The sequence below is a fragment of the Leuresthes tenuis genome, unplaced genomic scaffold (assembly GCF_036924035.1).
Source record: "Leuresthes tenuis unplaced genomic scaffold, fLeuTen1.0.hap1 SCAF_20, whole genome shotgun sequence".
Classification (NCBI taxonomy): domain Eukaryota; kingdom Metazoa; phylum Chordata; class Actinopteri; order Atheriniformes; family Atherinopsidae; genus Leuresthes; species Leuresthes tenuis.
Genome location: NW_027325374.1, coordinates 5,399,123 through 5,426,612, shown reverse-complemented (window position 1 = coordinate 5,426,612; position 27,490 = coordinate 5,399,123). Strand labels below are relative to the sequence as shown.

At 39.5% G+C, this 27,490-nt stretch overlaps 1 protein-coding gene across 5 annotated transcripts in view; it reads right to left on the bottom strand.

Annotated features, from left to right (window-relative positions):
• Positions 1 to 27,490, bottom strand: part of LOC140278953 (rho GTPase-activating protein 44-like) — a 95,755-nt gene that overhangs the window by 33,109 nt on the left and 35,156 nt on the right. For all 5 annotated transcript variants that reach the window (XM_072374084.1, XM_072374087.1, XM_072374085.1 and 2 more), the window contains exons 2-6: positions 8,479 to 8,518; positions 7,791 to 7,910; positions 4,588 to 4,664; positions 3,176 to 3,287; positions 1,476 to 1,552 (exon numbers count right to left, since the gene is read on the bottom strand). In XM_072374084.1, the coding sequence (XP_072230185.1) occupies positions 1,476 to 1,552; positions 3,176 to 3,287; positions 4,588 to 4,664; positions 7,791 to 7,910; positions 8,479 to 8,518 (426 nt within the window). The remainder of the gene's footprint in view (positions 1 to 1,475; positions 1,553 to 3,175; positions 3,288 to 4,587; positions 4,665 to 7,790; positions 7,911 to 8,478; positions 8,519 to 27,490) is intronic.

The following is a 27,490-nucleotide window of genomic DNA, read 5'->3' as shown; positions in this document are numbered from 1 at the left end:
TCAAATGCATGATTCTGTCATGATGCTTTTTTCTTTTTTGTGATCTGCAGTTTTTAGTTTCTAATGCTGTTCAGTATTTAATCATTTATTCTTTTGGTTCCATGTTTTCAGCACAGTGTTCATCCTGGTCATGATACTTAGTTTCCTCTGATCCCTCCTGTCTGGTTCTCAACTCCATTTACACACCTGTTTCCCTATCAATTACTCACAGCTGCAGTCACTTTCTCATTAGTTCCCTCAGTGAATTTATTCCCCGTGGTTTTACTCAATCTTTGCCAGATCCTCACTGTTAATCCTCATGCCTTCTTGCCGCTCATATTCCTAGTCCTTGTCAGGGATCTTTGTTAGTTCTTTGGTTTTGTTTTCTCTTGATATTCCGGATTAGTCCGCGTTACCTCTTTGTAACAAATCAACCACCTGCCTCAAGTCTGCTCATCCTCCACCCGTGACAGTTTCAATCACCAGTGTGACTCTGGCTGTCAAAAACTTCACATCTTTAAGCCAGACTAGCAGCAAATATCTCAACAGCTCTTGGATGGTGTGAAATAGGGTGAGGATTGTAGAAGAGGTTCTCTAATTTGTTCTGACATACCTCCTTCTGACCCACAGTTTCTACCAGTTATTAAGAATGACACGAGAAACAACTGAAGAGAAATTGAGTTTTAGGGAAACAAAGGTCAGCCAACACTGCTACCATAAATCACTGCCATTCAGTTTAGTTTTCTTCCCCATGTCGCTCAACTATTGAACCCATAGACATTAAAAACACGTTATAGATGAATGATTCTCTGCCTGAATGGGGGTTGTGAGGCCACTGCATGGAGAGTAAAACTGGTTATTTTGGAGGATTGTGACTCAAAAAGGTTGAGAATGTCTGTTGGGGATGATAATAATCACAGGGAGAAATGCTGAGGAGAGCAACACTTCATTGTAATAATTATAAATCATGTAATATACACTCATTATAGACTGCTGGACGATATTTATCAGGCACATTCAGCTTCTGTTGAACAAATGCTTCATGGCTATCTTTCAGGTCACAGTGATGTATACATAAACATGCATTGGTTAAAATCATAGAGCAAAGTTCTGTTATTGTTGCTGTTCATTGAATATCTGAGTTTTCCAACACATGAAATGACTGCTGCGTTAAACAGCTTTGTACTGTCATGAAATTTACTGAGCAGTAAATGTGAGCACGAATCTGTCTGTTTAAAGACGTTAAACAGCACAATTTATCACAAACTCAGCATAAACAAGAACAACACGGGACGTGATTGTAAATGAGTTTTTCACACACTTTCAGCAGCCTGCAGCGAGTTTTAAAGGCACAGCACTTTCATGCCGTGCAACCAAATCCCAGTGACATTAGGTGGGAAACTTCATGATCTGTACATTCACAGGGGATGGAGTTTCACACATCAAAGCCGAGACTCGCTCTCACACACACAATAAAATCAAAGTAGCACACTCACCTTGTGCGTGCAGAGTCCATGTCCAGGACCAGTTTAGCTAAATGCTTCCTTTGTTTCTGGATATTTGGGATTTCCACCTGAGATGACATAGCAGAGTTTTACTCAGATCTGTTGTGTGTTGGTGTGAAAGAAGACAAGAAACAGACTCAGAGGCACCTGAGGATTATCTCCTTCATTAAACTACTTTAAATATAAATTTCCTATTAACCTCTGATATTGTGATCACCTGAAAACAAATTACACTCATGCTATAGCAGCTATTTTTATGCCAGTTTTTCGGTGAGTCTATTTTAAATATGATATGTTAAATAGTTTCAAATATACTTCCATTAAATACGTATGTGTAGATATACTTAAAACCACAATTCCCCAAAAAGTTGGAATGCACTTTAAAATGTAACTAAAACAGAGTGCAATCAAATGTTTTATTTCTTTATAAAAATTAGCTCATGTTGAATTTGATGGCAGCAACACGTCTCAAAAAAGTTGGGACAGGTACATGTTTCCCACTGTGCAGCATCTCCTCTTCATTTAACAACATCTGTAAACATCTGGGGACTGAGAAGAGCTGCTGTTGGACCTTTAGGAGAGGATTGTTGTCCCATTCTTGTGTGACATAGGATTCTAGCTGCTCAACAATGTTGTATCTTAAATGTTTTTAGTTGGTTAAAGGTCAGTCCAGCATCCGGACTCTTCTACTACGAAGCCACGCTGTTAGAATCGATGCAGTATGTGATTTAACTTTGTCTTGCTTAAATATACAAAGATGGGATGGGAGCACATGCTGCTCTAAAACCTGTATATACCTTTCAGCATTGATAGTGTCTTTCCAGATGTGAAAGTTTCCCGTTGCATAGGCACAAATGCACCCCCCATACCATCAGAGATGCAGGCTTTTTAATTGAGAGCTGCTAACAAGCTGGATGGTCCCTCTCCTATTTAAAATATGGAGGATTCAGAGTCCATGAATTTCTTAAAAGGATTTCAGATTTGGATCACAGAACAGTTTTCTACTTTGTCTCAGTCCATTTTAAATCAGCTTTGGTCCAGAGAAGATGGCAGTGTTTCTGGATCATGCTCACACGTGGCTTCTTCTCTGCATGACGGAGCTTTAATCTGCATCTGTGTTCACGGACAATGATTTCTGGAAGTGTTCCTGAGCCCATGCAGTAATTTCAGGACAGAATCAATTCTGTTTTTAATGCAGTGCTGCCTGAAGCAGAGATGCCTTCAGATACATACTGTACTGTAGATGATGGAATATTCAAAGTCTCCTTTATTCTATGCTGAGAAACATTGTTCTGAAATGAATCCACAATTTGTAGACCCTATTTTTGGAGATTGCTGTCTTCAGCAATCTTCATCTGCTCATCTGTTTGTTTTATTACTTTACAGTTAATAAGATTGAGCTGTAATTTATTTACCTTCATATTAGATAAAGAAAGGGGTGGCATTATAGGTTTGGAGGGTTGTTGGATTGACGACAAAGTGATGGTGTATGTAATAAAAATAAATGACATTTGATACAATTTAAAATGGTGTTTTTTGTTGCTAATTGTTATTTTGCAGTGAAATTGTTTCCAGTGTCACAATATGAAATATGTTCTATGTTATTTGAGCAGATGTTTACATTGCTCTCCAGTCTTTAAACAGAAAAATGTTCATTATCCAAGCGGGATCTCACTCAGTCATTTTCGTACCTCTGCGAGATCGTACAACGGCTCGATCACGTCCCTCTCGATGGTGAGCTCGAAGAAGATGAGCTCCTGAGCGAGTTTTTCCTGCGTATCGCCACAGAGCTTCAACATCTTCCTGCAACAGCAAAATTAAGCTTTGTTACTTCCATTTTCCAACGCTGTCAAACTCTGTTAATACTCTGGTCCAATAATCTCCTTACCCACTATGTTTCGAACCAATCAGTCTGATCTCTTTACTTAAAACCTCTCTTCTGTTCTGTTATTCTCTCTTTAGGCTAACTCCTCCCCATTTCTACTTCTTCCTGATTCCAGAGGAGCCTCATTAGAAGTTTCTGCCACCTCCTATCTGCTGCTCCACCACCAAAATCTATACTTCGAGGGTCCTATCCTATCTCCTTCCTTCATTCATGTCACTGTTTCTACAAGATGACACGTTTGAGTCTTATTGCCAAATAAAATTATTGCAAAATCAACTCTTGTACATCAAGAAATTTTGTTACGTCTTTCCAGTTGATCTCTTCTTATTAAACACCAGCGAGCAGTTAGGACACCAATAACCACAGTGTCAAACATATTTAAGTCTAAGAGGTCTTCAGTGTCACAACTGACAGTGTCAAACAGTATTTGAATATCTTTTGGGAAAGGTCATAATGACTGAGAGCTGCGGAGCTGAACTCCTCTCATTGAGGAAAGACAGATCTGTAAATCCATCCTCATGGTTAATAAACATGTTGACATATTCATTAGTAATGAACATAAATACGCGATCCGTATCCCCAAATGAGATATCCATAATTCATGTTGTAAATAGTTTGTTAGAATTAGAGTTAGAGTTTTAAACAACGGGCTGCACGGTGGTGTGGTGGTGAGCACCATCACCTCACAGTGAGAGGGCCCCAGCTGGGGCCTTTCTGTGTGGAGTCTGCATGTTCTCCCGGTGTATGCATGGGTTCTCTCCGGGTTCTCCGGCTTGCTCCCACCATCCAAAAACATGCATGTTCGGTTAATTGGTGACTCTAAAACTGTCCTTAGGAGTGAGCGTGTGTGTGGTTGTTTGTCTCGTTTGTCTCTGTGTGGCCCTGTGATGGACTGCCGACCCGTCCAGGGAGTACCCCGCCTAAATGAATGGATGGTTTTAAACAAGGACAAGAAAGTGAGTCAGTGTGTACTGTAGACAGTTGTTTACATCCGCAGATGATGATCCTCCCTGACCAATCAGCGCCTTGCAATGCTGCCATGCTACCACATAGTATCGTCTCAGCTCATTTAGAAACTTTGAGTCTCAGTTATATGGTATTATCAACAATGAGCAGTACAATGTACTTTCTTTTTCACATATTTATAAATATATATATATATATATATATATATATATATATATATATGTGTGTGTGTGTGTGCACGTGCACTCTCACCCCAGAAGAGACTCGTCCCCAAGCACAGCTGCTCCCTCCACCATACATTGTGCGAGAGTTGTAAGAGGAAGTTTTTTCTGCGCAGAAACAAGCAGAAGCAGTCGATGAGTCAGCCGCCACAGTTTGTTCAATGTGTCATTCATCTCTGAAAACTCATGAAAACACACATGAAACAAAACACCAGCACACACAGTACAGCACAGGACAGCCCTTCACACAAATGACCTGCATTATAAGCATCTGGGAGAAACATTCAGCCTTGTTTTCTCTCACACATCTGCTATTGTTTAATTTTAATTAATGAAGAAAAACCTTCTCATGGAGCTGTGAGATTGAGGATCAAGGACAATGACAATGTAGTGAAATTCATTTTATAGTGTGTTGTGCTGTAAATAGTAAATGCAGCAGTTAGAGGCAGCAAAGCTAAAAGCATTCTTCCCATGTTGAGAACTGATCCGGGGAACACTGTGAGCAAGTCTTGGAACAGGTTTGGTTGGCTTCTCTATATGCTTTGAGGTTTTTAACCGCTTTCTTCACCAACTGCTTTGAGGCCTAATTATTGTCTAATTATTGCTTGATGGCATCTCATGTAAATATTACATAGCCATGGAGATACAAACTCTTTGAGAACTCGTTAAGGACTTAATTAAAGGTTTTAAAGCAATTACGTTATCATTTTATAGGGTAATAGTATGTTTAATCAGCATGATTATTGACCACTCATGGCATAAGGTATCTTGGCCCAGTGGAAAGTATCTATACACTCAGCATACTAAAACTTGTTGCCATATTTCCTTAACCTTAAACCTTAACCTTCCATAATGGCTGAAACAAACAAATAGAGGCCAGCCTCTAATAATGGCTGGGACGGGAGGAACAGATTAAAATAGCAGTACACCTGTACATGCACAATGAATGCACCAATGATGAAAATTTCCCTCCATACAACCTTTATCAAATCAATTAGATAAAATAACCATGTCAGGATCTGTCCGGTAAACTGTTGTATACGGTATGAATGCACATGGGCAGTTTTCTATTCAAATAAATTCAGACAGGATTTAAAATGGTGCAGGTGCAGTTCCTTAGCCTGTTTGCTACTTTGTTTATTCAACTTTCTGCTTTCTGACACACAGTGCTATCTCATCCGATATCCACCCTAAAAGTTAAACTTTTTAAACATACTGGAGGAAATATGTAAAAGGTGGGAGCACACTTTTCCTGATTATCGAGCTCCACTTATGAATGAATTAATTCCCGGTGGACTTACATAGGAACACAGGTTTGTGGAGTAAAAAGGCATTGTTTATGTTCACTTGTCCAGATTTTGTTTTGAGGTGTTTAAAATAAGGCATTGTACAAAAATAAGATAAGTCATACTCATAACAATGAGAATTTGAAATAAAGACTTGCAGTATGTCTTAATATACCTTATAACAGAGCATCTGAACACCATCAAGGCATGACAGTGAAGATACAGATAAAAAGAGATGAAGAATTGATTCATACCAAGAAAACTAGACCAACTGGAGCCCTGATACCAGCTGGGGCCAGAAACCAAAACAGAGACGATACAGAATTCCAATCTGGGGAGAGTAAAAGTGAATGTGTCCCCTTGGCCTTCCTTGTTTCACAGCATATGAAAGCAATATGAATTCAGAGTATGAATCGTTACAAAGAGCGTATTGACCACTAAAACTCGCATTTCTGCATGCAAGCCTTCATCAGGAAGGCAAACAGATTTAATGGAGTCTTTGGTCCTTTTCTAGTGGAGTTCCACCAACAGAAATCCTCCTCCTGTAAAGAAATTCTCCATCAGTAGTCTTTCTCCCACAGAACGCTCAAAAATCGATCCATAAATACAAATACAACTGGCAGAAGCACCATTTTTGGCCATCTACTGCAGTTAAAAAGAACATCATAATGAATAATAACACTGGTTGTAAATGTTTTGTGGCCTGCAGTTTTGTTTGAGATTCCCTTGCCGATCATCTTTTCTAATGGAAAACTGAATATGATCGAACCCAAAGGGTTGTTATGTAGATGGATCAGTTTCATGGGGATACAGGTAACGTCTGGCCTGAGGATAGTCAAAACTACCTGTGTGATATCAATGTTTTTAAACATTTTGTCCTCCTGACATAAAAAATATGCATTTTGGACATTCTAGCTGACAGATGCTAAAATAAGTTTACACTTTATGAAATGATCCATGATAAAACCTGTAAATGTTTTGCACATTTGTGCAGTAATTGCAATGATTACATTTGTAGGATATTTTCGGTTTGGTGAGGTATTAATTTATCCCGAAGAGTATAGCATCTTCTGAGGGTTATTATTGGTGATCCAGAAAAATCTGACTCAGTGTTGCATCAATATGAAAGGACCCAAGCCTCCATTAAGCCTGTTTGACTTGGTTAGGTTATGACATGACTGTCATAGAAATAAAGGCACTTTAAATTGTTCTTAAAAGAGAGTTGTCTTTTTTATCTGATCTGTTAGACTCTAAGCTCCATAATTTGTCTCTCTTTGCTTTTTTAAATTTCTTTTTTCTTTAAGAAAATATCAAGTCATGCAGCTCCTAACCTCAATCAAACTAAAATAGAAGGGAGTCAAAACAACTTGCATCGCAGGTTAATTGTTAACGCCGGTGCCTACGGTTTACTTGGGCTGCAGAAAAAGGGTCAAGAAGTTTTTTCTTTACATGGGTATGTGTCAATGAACCCATCAGTAGTGATAACTACAGTTCTGCTGAAGTGTTGAAAGCTATTTTATTCAAGTACAGCTCGTTCTTTAGAAAGATATTCGTACACAGCATCGAATAGCATCAGCTCAACATCCTTAACATGGCAGCATGTTGTTTACCTCAATACAACTGCTGCATCTGTTGTCTGTTATTCTATTTGAACAGAGAAGTATGGATCAACAGTTTCCATCATAATTGCTGGTTTCATTTGTTTATTATGAGTTTAATTTATGGACTGCACGGTGGTTAGCGCCGTAGCCTTAGAGCAAGAGGGGTTCCTAGTTTGCGCATTTTGGTTTTTGCCCATGGATTACGTGGGTGTAGAAAATGGATGTTCAGTTGATGGTGAGCAGCGAGTCTTTGATAAAGCAGGTCACGCTGTCCAACCAAAACCAACCAGAAGAATCTATTTCTTGACAGGATGTGTGTGTCTTGAAGTGCTTTTTTCGTCTCTTACCGAGGGTGACCTGACAGACTTCTTGTCCACGTCCACGCCCTGCTGGCCCTGCAGACAGGCGGTCAGCTTCTTATGTGTGCTGTGGGAAACCTGCTTGACCAGCTCCAGACGTTTCTCCACCTGAAACACAAGCACAGAACACAGAAGAAGTCAGACCACAGAACACAATGCATATTGCTGCACACATAAGAGCGTGCTGCAGCTCCCACTCCAGTTTCAGGATAAAGCCACTGGCGGTTACATGCTTGTACATACAGGCATTTCAAGCCTCAAGCTAAAAGAGAGTTGAATCAAAATAAACACAAACTCTGCAGATGTTTTTTTCACTTTCAGCCGATAAGACAATCACACAAGTTACCTGTTGTTTTTAAAATCCCTCTTATTTCAAAATGAGTGGAACTGATGTTTCTGCCACTGAGGGCATCATTAATCAGATCAATTACTCTGCTGCACCTCCGATCAATCAGTAGGAATGTTCAGCCTTTTGTCTTGAAAAGAAGTTCAATTTCAGCGCTCATTAAAGTTGCCTGAAGGCAGTTCAGAGAGCCATTTCAAAAAGTCATTTTATGCATACCGAATACTTTGCTCCACTAATGATTTTTCCTGTGAGAAGCAGTGAACATCACATTGATGAATACTGGGGAGGCGGACACACAAACACACACATCTGATGAGGACTCATTAGTACCTGCAGTAGGTCTTCACTCAGTACTTCTGTTTTTTCAGCTCTGGAAGAAGAAGAGGACAGAAAACAGGGTGTTAGGGTGATGAGGCAAATTATATAATATGTTACTGTGGGAACTTGGCAACATACAAACATACCAATCAGTCAGTGTAATTACATCATTTGCCGAACCCTGTGCAAGAAATAAATAAAGCTGCGGTTGCCAAGAGCTAATCATGTAACCGGAAAGTTTATTTTTCAGTCGTTTCACAACTGGCTGATGTGTAATTAAATTCTCAAGTTGGAAATGTGATTTTTAGCCTTTAGGATAAACTCAAAAGTTTGACAGCTTTCTGTGTTTAAGGGTTGAGTTTTTGTTTCCACTTTTTAAACTCAGTGAACACAATGAGACATATTTATCAACATAAGGCTGAAACCTCATGAGTGTATCCCCCCACTGCAGTGAAAGAGTCTTTGGGCGGTGCACAAACGTCAGTGCCTTAATTGGCTGTGAATGTGTCATCCCGTGTAAGTGTTATAAGGGGAATTTACAGTTTCATTGTGGCAGCTCAATCTATGCATGGCATCCCAAAGATTTTAACCTCAGCAAAACCCATATATTTAAAACTCTATGCTGAGTTTACATTTCATGTTGTGGCCCTTGAGTGTTGTTAACGGCTGCAGTTGATCAACTAATAAGTCAGAGACATAAGTACAAGCTCTTATAAATCTAAAATCATACAAATCAGAAAGAATAATCTCATCAGATCTTAAAATGAGGGAAATAGGACGTCAGATGAACAACAACACATGACACACTGTCTGAAAAACTAAGTCCAGCCTATCATCCAACAGATTGTAGAACCACCTTTAGCAGAAATAAGTTGAAGTAATCGTTTTCTGTGTGACGTTATCAGTCTCACATGGTTGTGGAGGAATCTTGACCCACTCTTCTTTCCAGCATTGCTTCAGCTCATTGAGGTTTGCAGCATTGGTTTCTGCACAGCTCTCTTAAGGTCCCACACCACAGCATTTCAGTCAGGCTGAGGTCTGGACTCTGACTGGACCATTGCAACACCTCGATTCTTTTCTTATTCACACATTCTGCTGTAGATTTGCTGCTGTGTTTGGGATCATTGTCCTGTTGATGAGCCAGTTTCAGCCCAGCTTTAGCTGTGGGACAGATGGCCTCACATTTGACTCTAGAATACTTTGGTATCCAGAGGAGTTCATGGTGGACTCAATGACTGCAAGGTGCCCAGGTCCTGTGGCTGGAGAACAAGCCCAGATCATCAGCCCTCTACCACCGTGCTTGACAGCTGGTATGAGGTGTTTGTGCTGATATGCTGTGTTTGGTTTCCTCCAAACGTGCTGCTGTGCATTATGACCAAACATCTCCACTTTGCTCTGGTCTGTCCAAAGGACATTGTTCCAGAAGTCTTGTGCTTTGTTCAGATGCAGCTTTGCAAACCTAAGCTGTGCTGCCATGTTCTTTTTAGAGAGAAGAGGCTTTCTCCTGCAGCCCTTCCAAACAAGCCATCCTTGTTCAGTCTTTTTCTAATTGTGTTGTCATGAACTTTAACCTTTAACATGCTAACTGAGGCCTGTAGATGTAGCTCTTGGCTTTTTCACCTTGGGGTAAACTTGCTGGGACGTCCACTCCTGGGAAGATTGACAGCTGTCCTGAATGTTTTCCACTTGTGAATAATCTTTCTCTCTGTAGAATGACGGACTCCAGATAGTTTGGAAACGGCTTTATAACCCTTCCCAGATAGATGGGCAGCACCTTCTCTAAGATCATTGCTGATGTCTTTCCTCCTCGGCATCGTGTTAAAACACACCTGAATGCTGAAACTTACTGATGATAAATTAATGAAGTGTATTTGATCAGCAGCACCTGTTTTTCACACACTGCTTCAGTGTTTTGGTTTAGTTTTTGTGAAATAAATAATAAAACTGTAATATGTCATGTTGTTTACCTGAGGTTGTATTTACCACATTTTAAGACCTACTAAGGACCTAATTATTTTTTAATTATGTAATAATATATAAAACCTAATTGAAAGAGAGTCTCCTTTTTTTCTACATTATAAAAGCTCAGAAAAACTGTGAAAAATGCTAGTTTGTCCTGGGCCTCATTCTACCATTATGACATGCAAACATAATGACTCACAAGCAGAAAACAGTAACAGCAACGCTGTCACAGCTGGTAAATATCACACACAGCCCATCAGCTGAGTGACAGCTTTTTGTTTTATAACTGATTTCTATGAGTCCCAAGTCCTTCAAGCCCTTTTTAAACACAACGTGGATATGAACTCCCAGTCATATTCACCCTTAAGGCCAGTGTGTACAGAGTGACTGTTACTGCAATGCTGATCAACTGTTGTGCTGCCTTCAGCAAGGCAGCTTGACCTCAATCAGACGTGTAAATTACAGCATGCAAAGCAACAAGGAACTAAAGGTTAATGATAAAGTACAGATGCACTCTGAATTAAAGAGCTCCCTGGAGAGTCAGTGGCCTTTGGAGAACGTTACAATAACATTTGATCGGATATAATGCTGAACATGAAGCTTCATAGGTCAAAACAGGCTGCAGCTCATTGTTCTAGATTATAGATCTTTGTCGGCCACATCCAGCAGAAATATGCATTTCAGTTAAAGTAACAATGGAGAATTTGTCAAATTATTTTCTCTTTGGCTTCCCCTACAGCTATGGGATGTAATACCACGGTCATAAAAACAAATCACTGTGTGAGCCCTGCACATTTACAGCCATACGCAGGATTTTTTTGCTATGCTGAAAAGACCACAAAGATGCCATCAAAAGCTCCCACAAAAAATGTCAATGGACCGTAAAGCAGCAACAGAAACCAAAGTTGTGAATGGTGGCATCTCTGCCCGGGAGTGCTCAAGGGCAGCTTCAGGGCTGCATAACAAAAAAAAACTAGACAGAAGCACGTTTTAAGGTTCAATAATGTCTCTAGTGTTGCTTTAACTGCAATTTCTTGCAAAATTAACTGTAATTAACTGCAAAAGAAAGTACAGTCAGAACCGGCATACTAATAAGAAACTAGTCTAAAAATCAAAACAAGCTTTTTACATATTGCACAAGACAACAGTCTTGTTGTGGGTGATAAACCTTTAATGATGCCACACAGCACAGTAATTGGTTAAACAATTAACAATGGAGACATTGCCTAAAAATAAACCACATGCAGACAGCAGAGTAAAAAGCAGAAGCATCAGCAGTAAAACTAGAAACGTGAAGCTGGACGATTCTTAATGTCTGCTGCGATCCACCTCCACACACATTGATTATACATCAGGCATCACTTCCCCAAAAAGCATCTATAAGCATTAACACTCTCTTTAGTGCACACTCATGCTCACAGATAAAATATGTGAGTGAGCTCTGGTTTCATGCATGCCTGAACATGTTCATTTACAGGCTGGAGAATTTATTTTAGGTATCTGCTCGCATAAGTTTACCCTCTTTAATGCTAAAAAAACAACTTAAGGTCCACCTCCGAAAAAAGCCAAGTCCTGCCCTGATGGTCAACCGGCCCAAAGAAAACAAGCTGCCAATGGCTGCCTTGGAAACCTTGGTTTCCACAATGGACCGGTCAGAGCAAAAGCCGACTCCACCCCAAACAATACTATAAATAGGCCCATTGCAATGCATTATCAGCCTGGAACTAGCCAACCATGCCATCTAGATGTGCATCTGATAACCAGCTAGCTTAAGTTCTGCCTTCGTCACAGAAGTGTGCCTGCTATGGATGACAGAACTTGGGCTGTTTGCTTAAATTGTGGATGAATGATGAAAAGAAGTGGAGCTGGATTACTTTTATGAAGAGAAAAGTTGAGACATGGTACCAAAGGCGTTAGAGGGGCAACACACCAGCTCAGTCGATCAGATTTACGCTTGGAGGATTGTACGCCAACAATCTCATACTGCGTTTGTGAAAGCCGACACCACAGCATAGAGGTCTGAGGACCACACAGCAACTCAGGTCGGTGCTCTGATGATACCGAGACTTTAGGATCACCACCTCACCTGAATCATTCTTTAAAACACCACAGACAGCTGGGATTAACAGGCACATCACTTCCACAGTTTATCATAATTTGATTGATTATGCTACTTAGCTTGGCTGAGCGGTTAATAACACGTTTTTCTGTGGTGCAACAAAATCAGAACACATTTATTTTCTTCTTTACTCAAGCTTTAAGGTGTACTACAAAGGTTATTTGTGCTTTTCAGTGGTGAAACACCTGGAAATCTATAACAAAAGCTTAACAACATTTGTAACTTACTTAGTTGTTTATAACTGATCTATAAGGAAGACGTGATTAAGTAAAGTCATTTTATCAACCCTTAATAAAAGCTGCATTATTAGTTATTTCAAAACAGAAATTACATCCAAATATCTTTTTGTCCAGGGCAAAAACCCAAGCTGCACCAAAGCACAAATTTATCCAAAAAACAATTTTTCCAAGATCAAAAGTCAACAAACTTCTAATAACCCTGATTTTTCTGACCAAGAAGAAGTACCAAACCAATCAAGTCTACGTTATCTGAGTTTCTGGACAGTACTGATAGCAACATCCACTCTGCCTGTACCCTTCTACAAACTGATGTTACTGCACTTTGGTCCAATTGAAAACACCACCGAGGGCACACCGCTGTGGTTGAGCGAACTTACAGAGCCGTGCTGTTCCTGCGTGGGGCTCTGGTCCTGCTGATCTGCAGCTTTCTCTTCCACATCCCACCTGCTAACAGGTGGTAAAGCACCTGTTTTCATGCAGGAGCCCAGTGGCGTAACCAGCCGGAAAAAAGGAAAAGCAGAGTGAGAGAAAGAGGCTGAATGAGGGAGGGAAAGAGGGAGGGGAATGGCAGCCTGAAGAATGAGACCTGACTATCTGGTCCTTTCTCTCTTTCCCGTTCTCAACCACCCGTCTTCTTTTCTGTTACCCCGTCAACAGATTGAACGCAAAAAATGTGCATACTGCATGTTTACGACAACTGGAATAAAGAAAACAATATGAGACCTGAGACTGTGGTAAATTCTCATCCTTGCTCCCGTGGGTCGGCTGGATGATCATCGATCTGTTTGAAAGGGAAACAGCTGGACTCAGGAGGACAAAAAAAGGCCTCTCCTTTTACTTCACTCATCCAGCTCTTTGACTGGTTTGAGCCTCAGCATGCGGCTTCCTAACATGGCACCTTGCTCTTTTCAGCGCTCAGCTAAAGCAACTGTTTAAGCAAGTAACTGTTACATTAACACTGGTTAGAAAATCTGTTTTAAGATTATTAAACGCCTCCTGGGTTCTCGTAAATATGTTAGACGCTATTAGAGACAACTGAAAACTTTGAAAGCACAATTACAGTTTTAAACACCAGGACTGTCAGTTAAATGGGCTTTACAATGGCTACAAACAGAGATGACGGCTGTTGGAGAGCTGCGCTTGCAATGCTTAGTAGCTCAATGAAGTTAGATGATAGTATTAAGGGATAAATGGTATGAGATCTTGAACGCTGTACAGAAAAGTAAGGAATGCCCACTTTTATGGCCTTGAGCAAAGCATCCTAATTGAAAGTGAGTTTGCACACAAGGGTTGCATTATAATCAATGCCGATTGGTACCAGAGCCGATAAAACGGCTCAAGATTTTCTTTGCACCTCCACACGAGCAAAAAGTCAGTTTTATGTGATGATGTGAATAAAGCTAAAGACGCAACAGCCATAAGACCAACTCTGTCTTGCTGTACAAAGACAGAACAGCTCACGTTAGCCTGTCGCAATGCTTAAATGAAACATTCATTCAAATCTGCTCGTTAGATTCTGCTTACACCTCATTTTCTCACAGCTTTTTATAGTCCCTGTAATATAAGGAAAACTACATATGAAAACGTCACTACGGAAGTGGGAGAGAAACTAATTTTCTCATCGTACTTTCCCTTCAGTTTCATGAATTATGCATGATAGTATTGTTTTGATACTGTTTGGAGCTGGTTTTACGCTGAGATATATATGATATTTACCTTTGATATCTATGTGTTGATATATGTCAGCCAGGTGCCAGAACATCTAAGAGACCTTTAGAGAAAAACAGAACCAAGACGTGTTGCTCTGCATTACATCCGGGTATAAAAAGGAACTGGCTTCTTTATTCTTTGTCTTGCTTTTTTAGCATGCAAGCTGTTTTAATGAATACTCTCCACTAACGACGACTGCTTCCAGCTCCAGTTACTTTTGCTTGAAGACATCAGAACATCTGCCACATCCCCAAAAGAACCACCAAACAACGCTTATTATTGTTAAAAGACAAAGTGCACGGCCTATTCTGTACACTAAACAACTAACTAACCATCAATTCAGTACCAAATTGAGCTAAGTTTGCTTTTAAACTTTGAGCTTGAAGTATTATTTAGTCAAAAAACAGTAGAACAAGTTGTACTTCAGCTTGTTGTAACTAATTTGTTTTTCCAACTTCTTGGCACACAGTGTGGTCTCCCCAAAATCAAATTACTTCAATATACTGGTGGCATATTTCAGTACAGACAAATGAGAGAGAACACAAAATTTTCCATAAGAATGCGTGGAAAGGTAGTTATCCCCCATCCACCTCTACAACCTTACAGTTCAGCATGGCTACATCTGTAAAGTTAGCGGCTATTATAGCCTACTGATATTTTCAGACTGGTCCCTGGGAAGTTTTTATTTTAGAGGGTAACTATATGTTGAATATCATAAAATCAGTGCTATAGAAACTTTGCAAATCAAAGCCAAGTGCATGCTGCTGTTCCCAAAAAAGAAACAAGCTTTAAACTATTGAACTATTGAAACTATTTAAACCATCTTCGTTTGAACAGTAACAGTATTAACTTAACTTAATCTAGTTCTGGCAAACTGTATAGAAATCCAGGGTTTTTCCTCAGGTTTTAAGCCTCTACTCTCCTGGTGAATTCCACTACAGGATAATGATCTAACAAATAAACATGAGCCTGCTAGCTATCAGTTAACCCTCCAAGAAAAAAAATCCAATTCTGCTTAGAAACACACAGATTCATGTTAACAAACACAAGAACAGTAAATCAACCCTGTCCATACGCAAAGAGCTATTTTTCATTTTCCTTCCTGTGTGACAGTTGTTTAGATTGCATGCTGATTCACACATGCACACACCTTCGTTCAGGCATGGTATGATAGATATGAGGGTTAACACAAGCAAAACAAGCTGCTGTCAGCTGTCATGATGAGTTTTTCCACCCAGAGGATAAAAAAGTCACACAATGCTCAGTGACATTGTCCCGACCTCACAAGACTGCATGTATATATCTGCAAATGAACATGCAGAACGGAGTATAATAAGATCTGCATGCACAGCATATCAGTCAGATATCTTTTGTTTGAACTGTCATGTTTTCCATTACCAGCAGGAGGCAAGATTCGATAATACTTTGACCAAATGTCTCCCAGAGGGAAAAACGGATGTATTATTAACTGTATATTAAAGCTCCGGCCGCAGCATAATGTAACTGCATTGCTGCTGGACACTTAGTATCAGGGCGGACTACTGTGGGCTGGACAATGTGAATTCAAAGCGCACGCTGACACAAATCAGTCTCACTTTGCTGGAGATGATCCATCTTTAAAAAGTAAAAACTGGTGCATAAAGAAGAGTGGAAACTGAAAAAGGTTTTTACTGATAAAACATGTATGCTGCCAGCAATTCCTTGTGCTAGTTTCTGTAAATCTTCACGTGTTGGGAGAGGAGAGGGTCAGCTGTTCGTGCTGTGCTGACGTTTCCGCTACAGGGGATTTGGTCCACATAATGCAGCATGACGACGGGTCACAGCTGAGGAAGGGAGAGGCTGAAAACACATGGTTGATATTTTGGAAAATGCTTTGGAAATAACACCAACTAGAAAGAAAAGATGGTTAAAAAGGAGTTGAAAAAAGGAGATAAATAGTCTGTCTGATTTTGTGATTGAAAAACCCGACATCTCACTTGGTCTTGGTGCAGTTTTCTGCTTTTTTTGACACATCAAGGGCGCTACAGCATGCTGAATCAAAGCCAGCAGCGCAGTCTGGCTTTTACTGCAGCATCAGCTTCTGTCGTCACAGCCGGGATTCCCACTGGCACAGGGAAAACGAGGGAGAGGCGGTAAGACGTGATAAAGAATACAAAAGCAAAGCAAAGCAAAGGGAAAACAGATGCTTGAAAGCTTTGCATCCAGTGACAAATCTTTAGAAAGATTTATAAAGGGACCGTACAGATTGTTCTCTTATATAATGACAACACTCTTTTTCTCTCTTTTAATAAAAAAGCCCGAAGAGACAGTCTGGTATTCTGGAAGAAGCTTTTTTTTTACAGCTTTTGATAGGTTTACTGTGTTTTCATGCACAATTTGTCAGATACAAGTAAACAGTGAACATGAGGGAGCATACAGTGGGATCTCCACTCTCTGACCAGAGGCATTTGGAACTGTTACACACAACCAATGACAATTCAACGCCAACAGTCAGTCTTTATCATTTCAACAGTCTGATGGAGACTTATTAATCTGTCATGTGACATATTGTGTAAAATATTTGCAAATGGGAATACAGAATATATTTCTGGACTGGTGACAGCCTGCTCCAGTAGCTCTGGACATCTCCCTGGTATTTTCTGCTGATCGTTCTTCTGTAAAGGCACAGATTCTTATAGATGTTGTTCTGTACTGGTTCGGATGGACTGGTTTCTACATCTGTTACGATACATAACTATGTCAACAGGAAAAATGTTTGCATGTTGGAGCACCAGCTTGAGCTTCCTTAAGCCATGTAATACCAGGAGCGAGACCTTAAATTCATACGAGGTGAAGAGGAGACGTCCAGGATGCAGAGCAGGAACAAACCAGAGAGAAAGGAGGGTGGAGTTTAAACCATTTCTTCCCTTGATTGTCATGGGTAATGTGAGACCACTGATGGATAAAATGTACAAGCTTAGAGCTCTGACGAGGACCAGCAGCAGGAACATCAGGAAGGCAGTTATATTTTTTGGTCCAAAACATGGCTGCAGGAGCAACTCGAACACCTCTCAACTCAGGTTTAAGACTATACAGGCAGACAGAGACTGCAGACAGGTGGTAGCCATAAAGGAGGAGGATTATAAAGCTTGTTAACAACAGATGGTGTAATCCTGGACATGTCACTGAAATGGAGCGTCTCTGCACCCCAGATGTTGAACTGTTGGCTGTGAGTTTCTGCTCATGTTGTCCACTAAGAGTTCATCTCTGTTACCTGCCGATGTCCTGTGTGACATCATCAGCCAAGTTGTTGCCAAGCTACAAAAACAACACCCCAACCCATTGATAGTTATCTCTGATGATTTCTACCACACCTTCCTCCCTGCTACACTTCAACTTTCCAAATATTTGTCAGCTGATTTTTATCTCACTTATTATCTATCTATAACAACAGCATATCTTCAATAACAATTCAAACCGCAGCAATATAAGTTTCCTTCTGGGATTAATAAAGTGTCTTTTAACTGAATTCAGTCAAACTGAATCGAATTGAATGTTCTTCCTCAGTGTTTTGTGAAACAGTAACAAAAGGAGCAACTATAGTTTTAAAAGATGAGGAGAGATGTTCTGGGGAGGTTTGTTGATCAAACAAGACCAGAATTCATCCTCCAATGACCCGGTATTCTCTACATTTACAATATAGTCACTGACAAGATAGTCACTGTGACCATCAGGAAAATCAAAATACATTAACTTGCGCCTGCTGTAACATTTACTTAACCAAAAAATTGTCAAAACGCATACAGTAACGAGCAAAGCTTATAAATACAAACTTCTTTTATACCCGGAAATATAAACACCACTTACAGTTAAAAAAACACTGACTTCACACATTCAAGAGGAAATTTGGGGTCCATTTGCATTATGTTTGCTGGTATTGACCATGAACTATGAAACATATGCATCAAACATATGATTTTGTATGATACTTTTAACTTAAATGTACATTTTCTGACTCAAACCTGTTAAACTGAAGTGTTTTCTATATGTAAAGGCTAAAGGTAACTAGGGTGGCTATCTGTTGGACACATACTGTGCAGTACCCTGAAGTACTTGGATTGATTAAATGTATTTGCATTATAAGATCAATTTCTTGCCTTTTCTGTACCATCTTTCCTCTTTGATTAGAACAGGTCTGCATCATGATAAAATCTCTTTCTGTAGGTGTTACTGAAGCTGAGCTGTGCTATATCATGTGTTGATACTAGCTCGATAGCGATTGTTACATTCATCTACTTGAAAAATGTGAATTCTGAACAATAAATATCTAAGAACACAACAGAAAGGGCATCAGAAATGATTTCACTGCACTGTTTCTTCCATTTCTCTGATAATTGCCTGCAGAGGATGTTGTTTTTACAGCATTGCTCCTCTCAGTCAGTAGCAGCGACGTGCAGGTGTTGTTCTCATGTTCTCTTGTCACCTTCAGGCATTATATTGTGTTTTATCTGCTGCTGTATAAAACCTGCCGAAACAAAAGCAGCTTTCTCCACTGTTGCTTCTGTTTTATGAGATGGAATAAGCCCAGTGGTGGCCTTTGAGACTCAAGATAAGGACTCACTACAACACTCGGAAGATTAATGTCGGTGGCTGGTGTAAACGAAACCTAGTATTGCATCATATTGGATTATTGACCATTGCTGCCGATGCATTCATACATGTAAGAGGGACAAATGTAGTATTTTGTCAAATATCTGCAAAGTAACTCATTATAGCAGTTGAAAATGTAAAAGTGCAATATTCTGAGATTTATTTAAGTAGAGATTTATGTAAAATGCCCTAAAAGTGAAAACCACAGTGACAACAGTGCTTAAGTATATATTAATATTACTGTTAATATTATTGCTTTTACTGTTACTGGTAACATTCAGGGGGGAAGTCATCATTATTGATCATTATTTTATTATTACTAATATTTTATTTCAAATCATTATTTTAAGGTGCTTTTTGTGCTTTTTAACCAACATAGTAATAAGCAGTTGGAAAACGTGTAACATTTAGGAGTTAATTAATTTTAATCCGTTAAATAAATAAATTTAAGACAAATGAAAATGCATTTGAGGGATTTTTTCTGATCTGAATAGAAGGTCTAATGAGAAATGGTGTAATCATGCTGTGCAGATGTACAATGTTTATTAAATCTTATTTAAAGTGAATATTAATTTGACTTAAGTTGTTAAAGGAGAAGAAAAGAGGAGAGACTGCATATAAAATTTGGTCTATTTTTTCCCAAATTTGTTTATTTCTTTAATTACATGTCCACCATCTCTTTTGCCACTTAATCCTCATGATAACAAAAATCTAATTTTCTCAAGCCCAACCGCATAGTTTTGTTTTCCACATTTCCAATCTAACCAAACAACAACTGAAAATTAGACCAAGGAATTTGTGGAAACAGAGACTGCCTGTCCTCTAAAGTTTAAGCTGCACTGTCTACAATCCCCAACAAATTTGTTCAACCCCGACTGCACTGGATTTCCTGCATGCAGAGGAGGTGACATAATGTTTTTGAAGACTTTAAGTGTGCGTACACAAAGCTTATCAAAAGAGAAGCTGCAGATTATCAAACTTTCATCAGCTGTGAGTTCTGATTGGCAGTTGAGGTTGCCATGGTTATAAGTAACATCTTACATCTTACTTGGCTCAGACCATCTGAAACTGCTGCTGTTTAGATTAAACTTTTTTTTTTTTAAAAAGCCACGATTTTGTAACTGTAAGTGCTGTAAGGCTCTCTGACACATATCTGGATATGAATGATCCGAGGTCGGGTGACGGAGGCAACATGTCCATATAAAAATATTAATAGTAGGGACATATAATAGGGACATATTATAAAAATAGAAACCTCTAAAGGGAGGTGACCAGGAGGCATCCTAATCAGATGCTCCCTCCAGATGTTCACCTCTCTATAAGATCTCACCCTGCGAAGGAAACACATTTCAGCCGCTCATTCTTACGGTCGCTAGATCCCGTGACTGAAGGTGAGGGACGTAACAAAGACTCCTCAAAGACTATTGCAGCACCCTCGTTACTGCTGACGAAGCACCAATCTGTCCGTCCATCTCTCGCTCCAACTTCCTGAGATACTTAAACTTCTCCGCCTGAGGCAGGGACTCATCTCCACGCCGGAGGGAGCACTCCACCTTGAGCCGCCATCCCGGCCGCTTCACACTCAGCTGAAGATCCAGGCTTGAAGAAACCAACAGAACCACATCAGATACAACCCTGAGGTTCGTAGACAAGACGCCGTCCTCTCCTGTCCGTGCAAATCACAAACAGCATCGTGGCGAGGGGCAGTCCAACAACAACGCACTGTAAATCAGGTTGTGCCATGAATGCGGACACAAAAGCTCTTGCTTCGGTTAAACAGGGACATATGAACATATGAATTGGTTAAAAACGGTAGCTTCTGGTTTCCTATGAAAATCCTGCTCTTATTTTTTATTGGAGTCAATGGGCCAGTTGAGCGTTTTCCTGTCATTTGAAGGCATCTTGCTTAAAAAAATCTGCAGGCTTTGAGGTTTACATTATGAAAGAGAAGACACATTTTCCTATGTTTTGAATAAAAATTGTGCCTGTGTCACGTTTTATGTTTTGATTATCTTGTTTTCAGGTATTTCCCCTGTCACTTAGCTTCACTCAAGTCACCTGTTTTCTGTTTCACAGCTGCACCTTGTCACCAATTACCTCCCACAGTATATAGTTTCCAGCTTTCCATCAGTCATTGTGAAATCCTCACTTACCTTCCATGTTCACGGCATGTCTTGTTAAGTCAGGTTTTTGCTTCTAGCCACAGTTTCCATAGTCTTGTTATTTATCAGTCATAGTCTTGTTTTGTTTGGTTATTCACAGTTTTAAGTATTTTGATAATCCGGCTCAGCCGCGCTTTCTGTTTTTGCCTTGTGGTTTTTGGAATAAACCTTTTGATTTTGAAGTCTGCATCTGGGTCCTCCCTTCCTGCACCAACAGTTCTGACAGCCTGTAGATTTAAAACTCCTTGGTTTTAAATGATAATTATATAAATATTCCTGTGTTTGACTCTTAGCTCCACATCTTAACTCTTGTCAGCCTTAATGCCACCACACCTGAACCAGGAAATATTTGAGCTCCCAAAGATCTTCAGATAAAACTTGTAACCGGCAGTGTTGGTCCACAGAGCACTAAACTGAACAATGGCTACATTTTTCTCATTAATTTCCTTACAGAGACACAGCTTGTACCTTTTTATGTGACAACAGATGTTAAACATCTCTCTGTTGGTTAATTGTTTTGAGAATCTTTACACACACATTTCATTTTAACTGCGGTTTAATAGATCCGACACAAAACTTCAACCACTCTTTAACTCTAAAATGGGGAAATAAAAATGTTTTTCTAATTAACAGCTTTACAAAGAAGAATCATAAATATTAGCTTAGATTAGACATTCTGTATGTGTTTTTCCATGTTTAGTCTGGATAAACTAATATATTTTTTGAGGTTCAATAATAAAAATAACAGTTATAGCTCCAAAGATTTGTTTCTAAAGTAGCTCTGAGTGTTTTAAACCACGAAGATTTACAACACCACGCACCTAGTCTTGTGTTTTTCAGTAATTTATTTGAAGAAATGTGCCTTTCATTCCTTAAACACTTAAAATGTTCCCACTTAAAATATTCAGTTTTCATCCTTGCCCACCGTGTCAACTACATAAGTTCAAATCAGCACAGCAGCAATCCTTTTGCTGTAGGAGACCAAAACATTTATTTTGTGTCACACTGGTATTTTACCCCGATGTAAGAAAGGAGAAAAAAAGAAGACAAAAACCAGCAGGATATGATACACTTTGACTGCATTATGTAATGTATGTGGGTTTATATTTGAAAAGGTCTAAAATAATAAATAATTAATTAAATTCACCACGGGTAGCAAAAATGGTATAAATGATAAGGTAAAAATGGTTCAAGGACAAAAAAGTCCCCCAGGAGAAATGTTTCAGGTGAAGTCAGATTACCCAGCATGCTTCTCTCTCCTGCTAGCTAGAGTGGGGGTGTTGGTTGCTATGGCAGCAGGTGTTGCAATGGCAGAGCGGCTGCATGGATCAAACGTGGAAGTGGAGAAGGCGTGTGAAGATGAATGAAGCACTGGAGTAAAGTGGAAGCCCAAAGTGGCGGTCGAGCTGACAGCAGAACCAGCCGAGAAGAGATCTGTATTTTTATTTGTATCACGTCTAAAGTCACACAAACACACACATACAAACACATGAGCTCACAGCTTCTTTTGGCTTCAAGGTTAGCCACTCTGCTATCTCACTGTGGAGTGGGGGGGGGGCAGAATAGGATGCCTTCGTCAAGCCATTTAACAAATGTTACTAGTTACTAAAACCTGAAGAAAATAAAAATCTTTGCAGAATAAAAACTGAGCTCCTGCATATATGTGTGGATGAAGAATAAAGTAGTCAGAGAGTTTGCTGTCAAAATCTTTTTCAAATACACGTTATTTATAGTTGCTTCTATTTCCAGCTATTTGATCCACACTGAGGATGAAACAATGCACACGAGACCGATTTTCAAACCACAGCGTCTCTCTGAGCATTGAACACATTAAATCTGAGTGTCAGCTACTTTCAATAACAAAGGTCTGTCGGTAGTCAAGAACTAAGGAGAGTTGGTAGAACTATGAAAACAGATATCTGCATACAAATATGATAATTATGGATCTGGTGCTTAAAGCTTTCTTGTTTCTGGGCAGAGTCCAAGTAGACCAGCTTTGTCACATTCACACATAATTTTTTAGAATACATGTTTTATCACTCCTTAAATAAAATGAAAAGTTGTAAGTAGCCAGGAAAAGTGAATAGTTTTAAATGTTTTTTTGACCATGGTTTTAAGAATAAAATGTTCTAAAAAATTCAGCTACAAAAGCAGTAACGATCTATAAATCTTTAAGAGTATTGACTCCAACATTTGTTCAACATTTCTGGTTCAAAATATGAGAAAATCTATTTTGAGGAAACAGCTTTGGATTTTAATTGAAAAACGCTTTTTTATCAGTAAAGAATTTTGGCAAATATCTGTATGAAACTTACCAAGCGAACTTATTAAGAAAGTATGTTTTGTTTGAATATTCAAATAAAGCTTTATCAAGCAAATATAAGCTCCAAAATGCCTGATTTAAAAAATAAATCTTTCATCTGCATAACATCATAATATATATAACCTTGAGCTGTCAACAACAGACCACCTGGATTCTGATGTCAGGACAGTATTGCAAAATAATCACACAGCACAAGATAACAATAAAAAACTGAGGGTTGAAGCAGTTCCAAACACCACAAACTATCAAAATGCTGCTCACAGCCAAATGTTTGGAGCATCCAGGTCCAGCTCTCCAGAGAGTTTGCTTTAAGGAGCACTAAATCCTTCCAGCTTTTCTCAGCTGAACACAATGAAATGGCCTGACTCATTCCAGATTCACCCGGAGTACCTCGACCCTGTTGGCCCTCACAGCTGACAAGGCAACAAAACAGTGCAAAGCCTTGAAAAATCAAATCCACCCTAGGAGATTGTGGACTCCTTTAGAGCCACTGATTCACTTCAACTCATTGGACTAAACAGTGTTGTTATAATAATATCACAAAACATTTCTGTTGAGACTGAAATGGCTGTTTGGAGTATTTATATTAAGTGGAGTCAACTATGAACATCCAGTTTTAGAGTTAGCCATTCAGAAAGTATCCATAATTAGTATACAGAGTGTACAAAGGTGGATTTATGTAGGTGCTAGCATCCTTAAAGTTGAAATCAACTACTTTAGGTGAGTTATATAACTAATGAATGACAATTTTAAAGGGATGACATAACAAAAAGTATTTTACATATGTGTCTGGACTGTATAGCACTGTATTTTTGTTTATCATAGACAAATGTTCAATTCTAACGTCAATATAAGAACATCAAAATGATTCATAATGTCAAAAATATTCTTTTTTTAGCCAGGTTGTCTGCAAGGTATTTTTTTACTGCCAGGAGAAGCCTGCATGGGAGAAGAAAATGAGTCAAAAATGCAAAACGCCCACAAAATGGTCTCTGCTTTCTTACTAAAGAAAGTTAAATGGACAATAGGATCATTTCTCATAAAGAGTAACAGAGATCCAATTTAAATGTTTTCTTAAAGACCACAAACTACTCAGGCAGCAGCGCAGACTGAAACTTTAATGGTTCATGCTTTGATGGTATCAATATTTCAGTATGGCTAAAAATATAACTCAACATATTGTAAGAAAAGGACAAGTGAGTGCTTGCATGGTAAATTTTAAATACCTCGTCCTAAACTAGTTTGCATATTTTTAATAAAAATATCAGAAAAAGGCACATCAGTGTTTTCCAACACCCAAAAGTATGAATTTACCTTCATATGAAACAGAAACGAAACTACAAGCATTTTCTTGCTTTCTTCTTACTTGATTTTTGTATTGATTCGTTAACTCATTAAACATCTCAGTTTTACAATCATATCTTTAATCAGAGGTATAACCTTTTCTAGAGGTTAGAGCAGCTGATTAGAAGGGAGTATAAGTGTAAAGAGGACGATCAATTTGAGACCAAAGCCAACAAAACCCATAACAGTGGAAAATAAACCAGTAAATAACAACAAAGTCAACTCAGCGATATCTCTGTCCTTAAGCCTGCATCCCTGACTTATACCAACACAAATATGAGCATGATGCTCAGCAGTAACCTTCCTGTCACTGCTGCCGCCACATCTCCCACATTCAGCCGACACACACAGTCACACAGGCAGGCTGCTCTCGTGTCCACATGTGATCTGACCCAGTGCCTTTATTTTCATGTCCTTAAACAGCTGGACCGAACAAGACCGATGGCTCCAGAGACACTGAAACACCCTGAAATTTAAAGGCTGAGCACATCGACCCAAGATTCACTGACTGGACAGCTTGTGACGCTTCAGCTGCTCTCTGTCTCTCAGACAAAAAAATCCCATTTATTCTTGAGAGCACAACAGCCTTTTCAGTTCTTTTGTGTTCCTGGTGTCAGTCTTACTTGATGTCTGTTTTTCCTGGCTGTGTTGCATTCATGACATATATTACAGTGGCTGAAAAAGTCAGCTGTACATCTCTTTGCCAACTTTCTTTGCTAATAAGGATTCTTTAAATGTGTTTTTTGACAGTGAGTTAGACTAAATAGATTGTATGTAGGCATGTTTGCACCTCATCTTAAATTTGGATAACCCGTGGTGCAGAGCAACAAAACAAATTAAATTGAAAGATTCTTTCTTCCTAACTGAACAGGTGAAACCCTGCTCTGCAATCAGTAAATCTTCTGTTTAACGTCTAGAATCTTGACAAATCCCTCAAGCTTTCCCGCAGCAAACTGAACATCTGCTGAATGGTTGTTCTCCATCCAGCTACGGACATGTTTTGTTTATCCCTCCCTCCACAAACCTCCACCCAGTTCTCTCTCCTCAACAGGAGTTGGGTCGCAGCCAGAAATGTGTTGCACGAGGATCTCACATATTTTGGCACGCAAGTCTGCGCTCTGAGGCTTTTCACTCATTCTCCCTTTTTTTTTTCATCTCTCTCCAGCCCAATTTATTCTTCCCTCCTTTCTCTTTGCACGTAAAAAAATTGAGCCTCTCGTCACTCGCTGTCAACCTTTCCGGTTCAGCATATCCGAGGAAACAGCCTTCTGGCAGCTGGGCAGAGGACACCCATTGGACTAGTCTCAGCAGGAGGACTGATTGTGCAGAGAGGCTTCCTTCCTGCCAAGTTCTCATCATGCTAAACACTTAGAGAGAATGACTAATAACAGTGAGAAGAGGACTGAGGAGGAGCAAGCAGCACAAAAATTAGAAAATGCACCAAGGGGAGGGATTCCTCAGAAACAAAAACGCCTTTATGTTCATGTTGGCATTGCAGGAGCTGTGAAATAAGTAGAGCAGGTGACAGGCGGGATGAAACAATATGGCGCAGGGTCCTGGAGCTGTGACAGCGCTGTCAGACTGACACGAGGAAGTTTGCGGTTTAAAAGGAGTGTTGTTGCTCATTATAACAATGATCTGTGAGAGCACACGGCTGATGGAGGTGTGCACTTATTTCTCTGTTTCTCTCAGCTTCCCTCCCTCTTCTTTCATATCTTCAGACAGTCTGTCTCTGCCGTGGCTTTCAGCAAATCGAGGTTACGACTGTCGCCGTGGATACCGATGACCTCACTCCTCCTCGGTCAAGCTGCCAGAGCTTCGCTGCTCACATCAGAGCCTCAGCCTTTGTCCTCTCACATTTTTTGGAGAGAAAGTTTGTGAAGAAATTCACTTCGGACTTCACTGATCAGTTAAACAGCTAACTCTGATCCAAAGCAAATGGGTTGTGTGTTTCAGTTTAATGCACGCAAGCTGTTATTTACAGTATGACATCATTTTTTCTCTCTGACATCTCTCACTGATCAAAACAAAGCATGCATGTGTGCAATGTTTTGGCAGCTAACAGAAACCAGATTTAGGAGTTCACAAAATAACAGTAAGACTGGAAAAAATACTCAAATAGTTTCATCAGTAGGTGAATTAATGAGGTTTTACCAACAAAAGCAAAGTGGAGACATATTAGTGATTAAAAATGCCTGTCCACTGGATCTACAATCTACTGACTAAAGAAAGGAATCAGTCGATATTCTGCCTGATCAATGGCTAATTTAAGTTAAAAGGATGGAGGATCGTCTAACTAATTGTTTATTATTGAGGCAGTAATTGGTAGAAGTGTCAGTCGAGACTCCCTGTGTTCGTGTGAAAACCTTTACTGCTTTTTTACTTCTCTAGTTGCCATAAATTGGGTCCTTCTTCTCCTTTACCACATCAGTCATGTGTGGAGTGCCTCAGGGATCTAATCTAGGGCACTTTGTATTTGCTCTGTATGTTCTCCCTTCAAGCTTTGTCCTCTGTTAACGCATTGCTTGCTTCACTG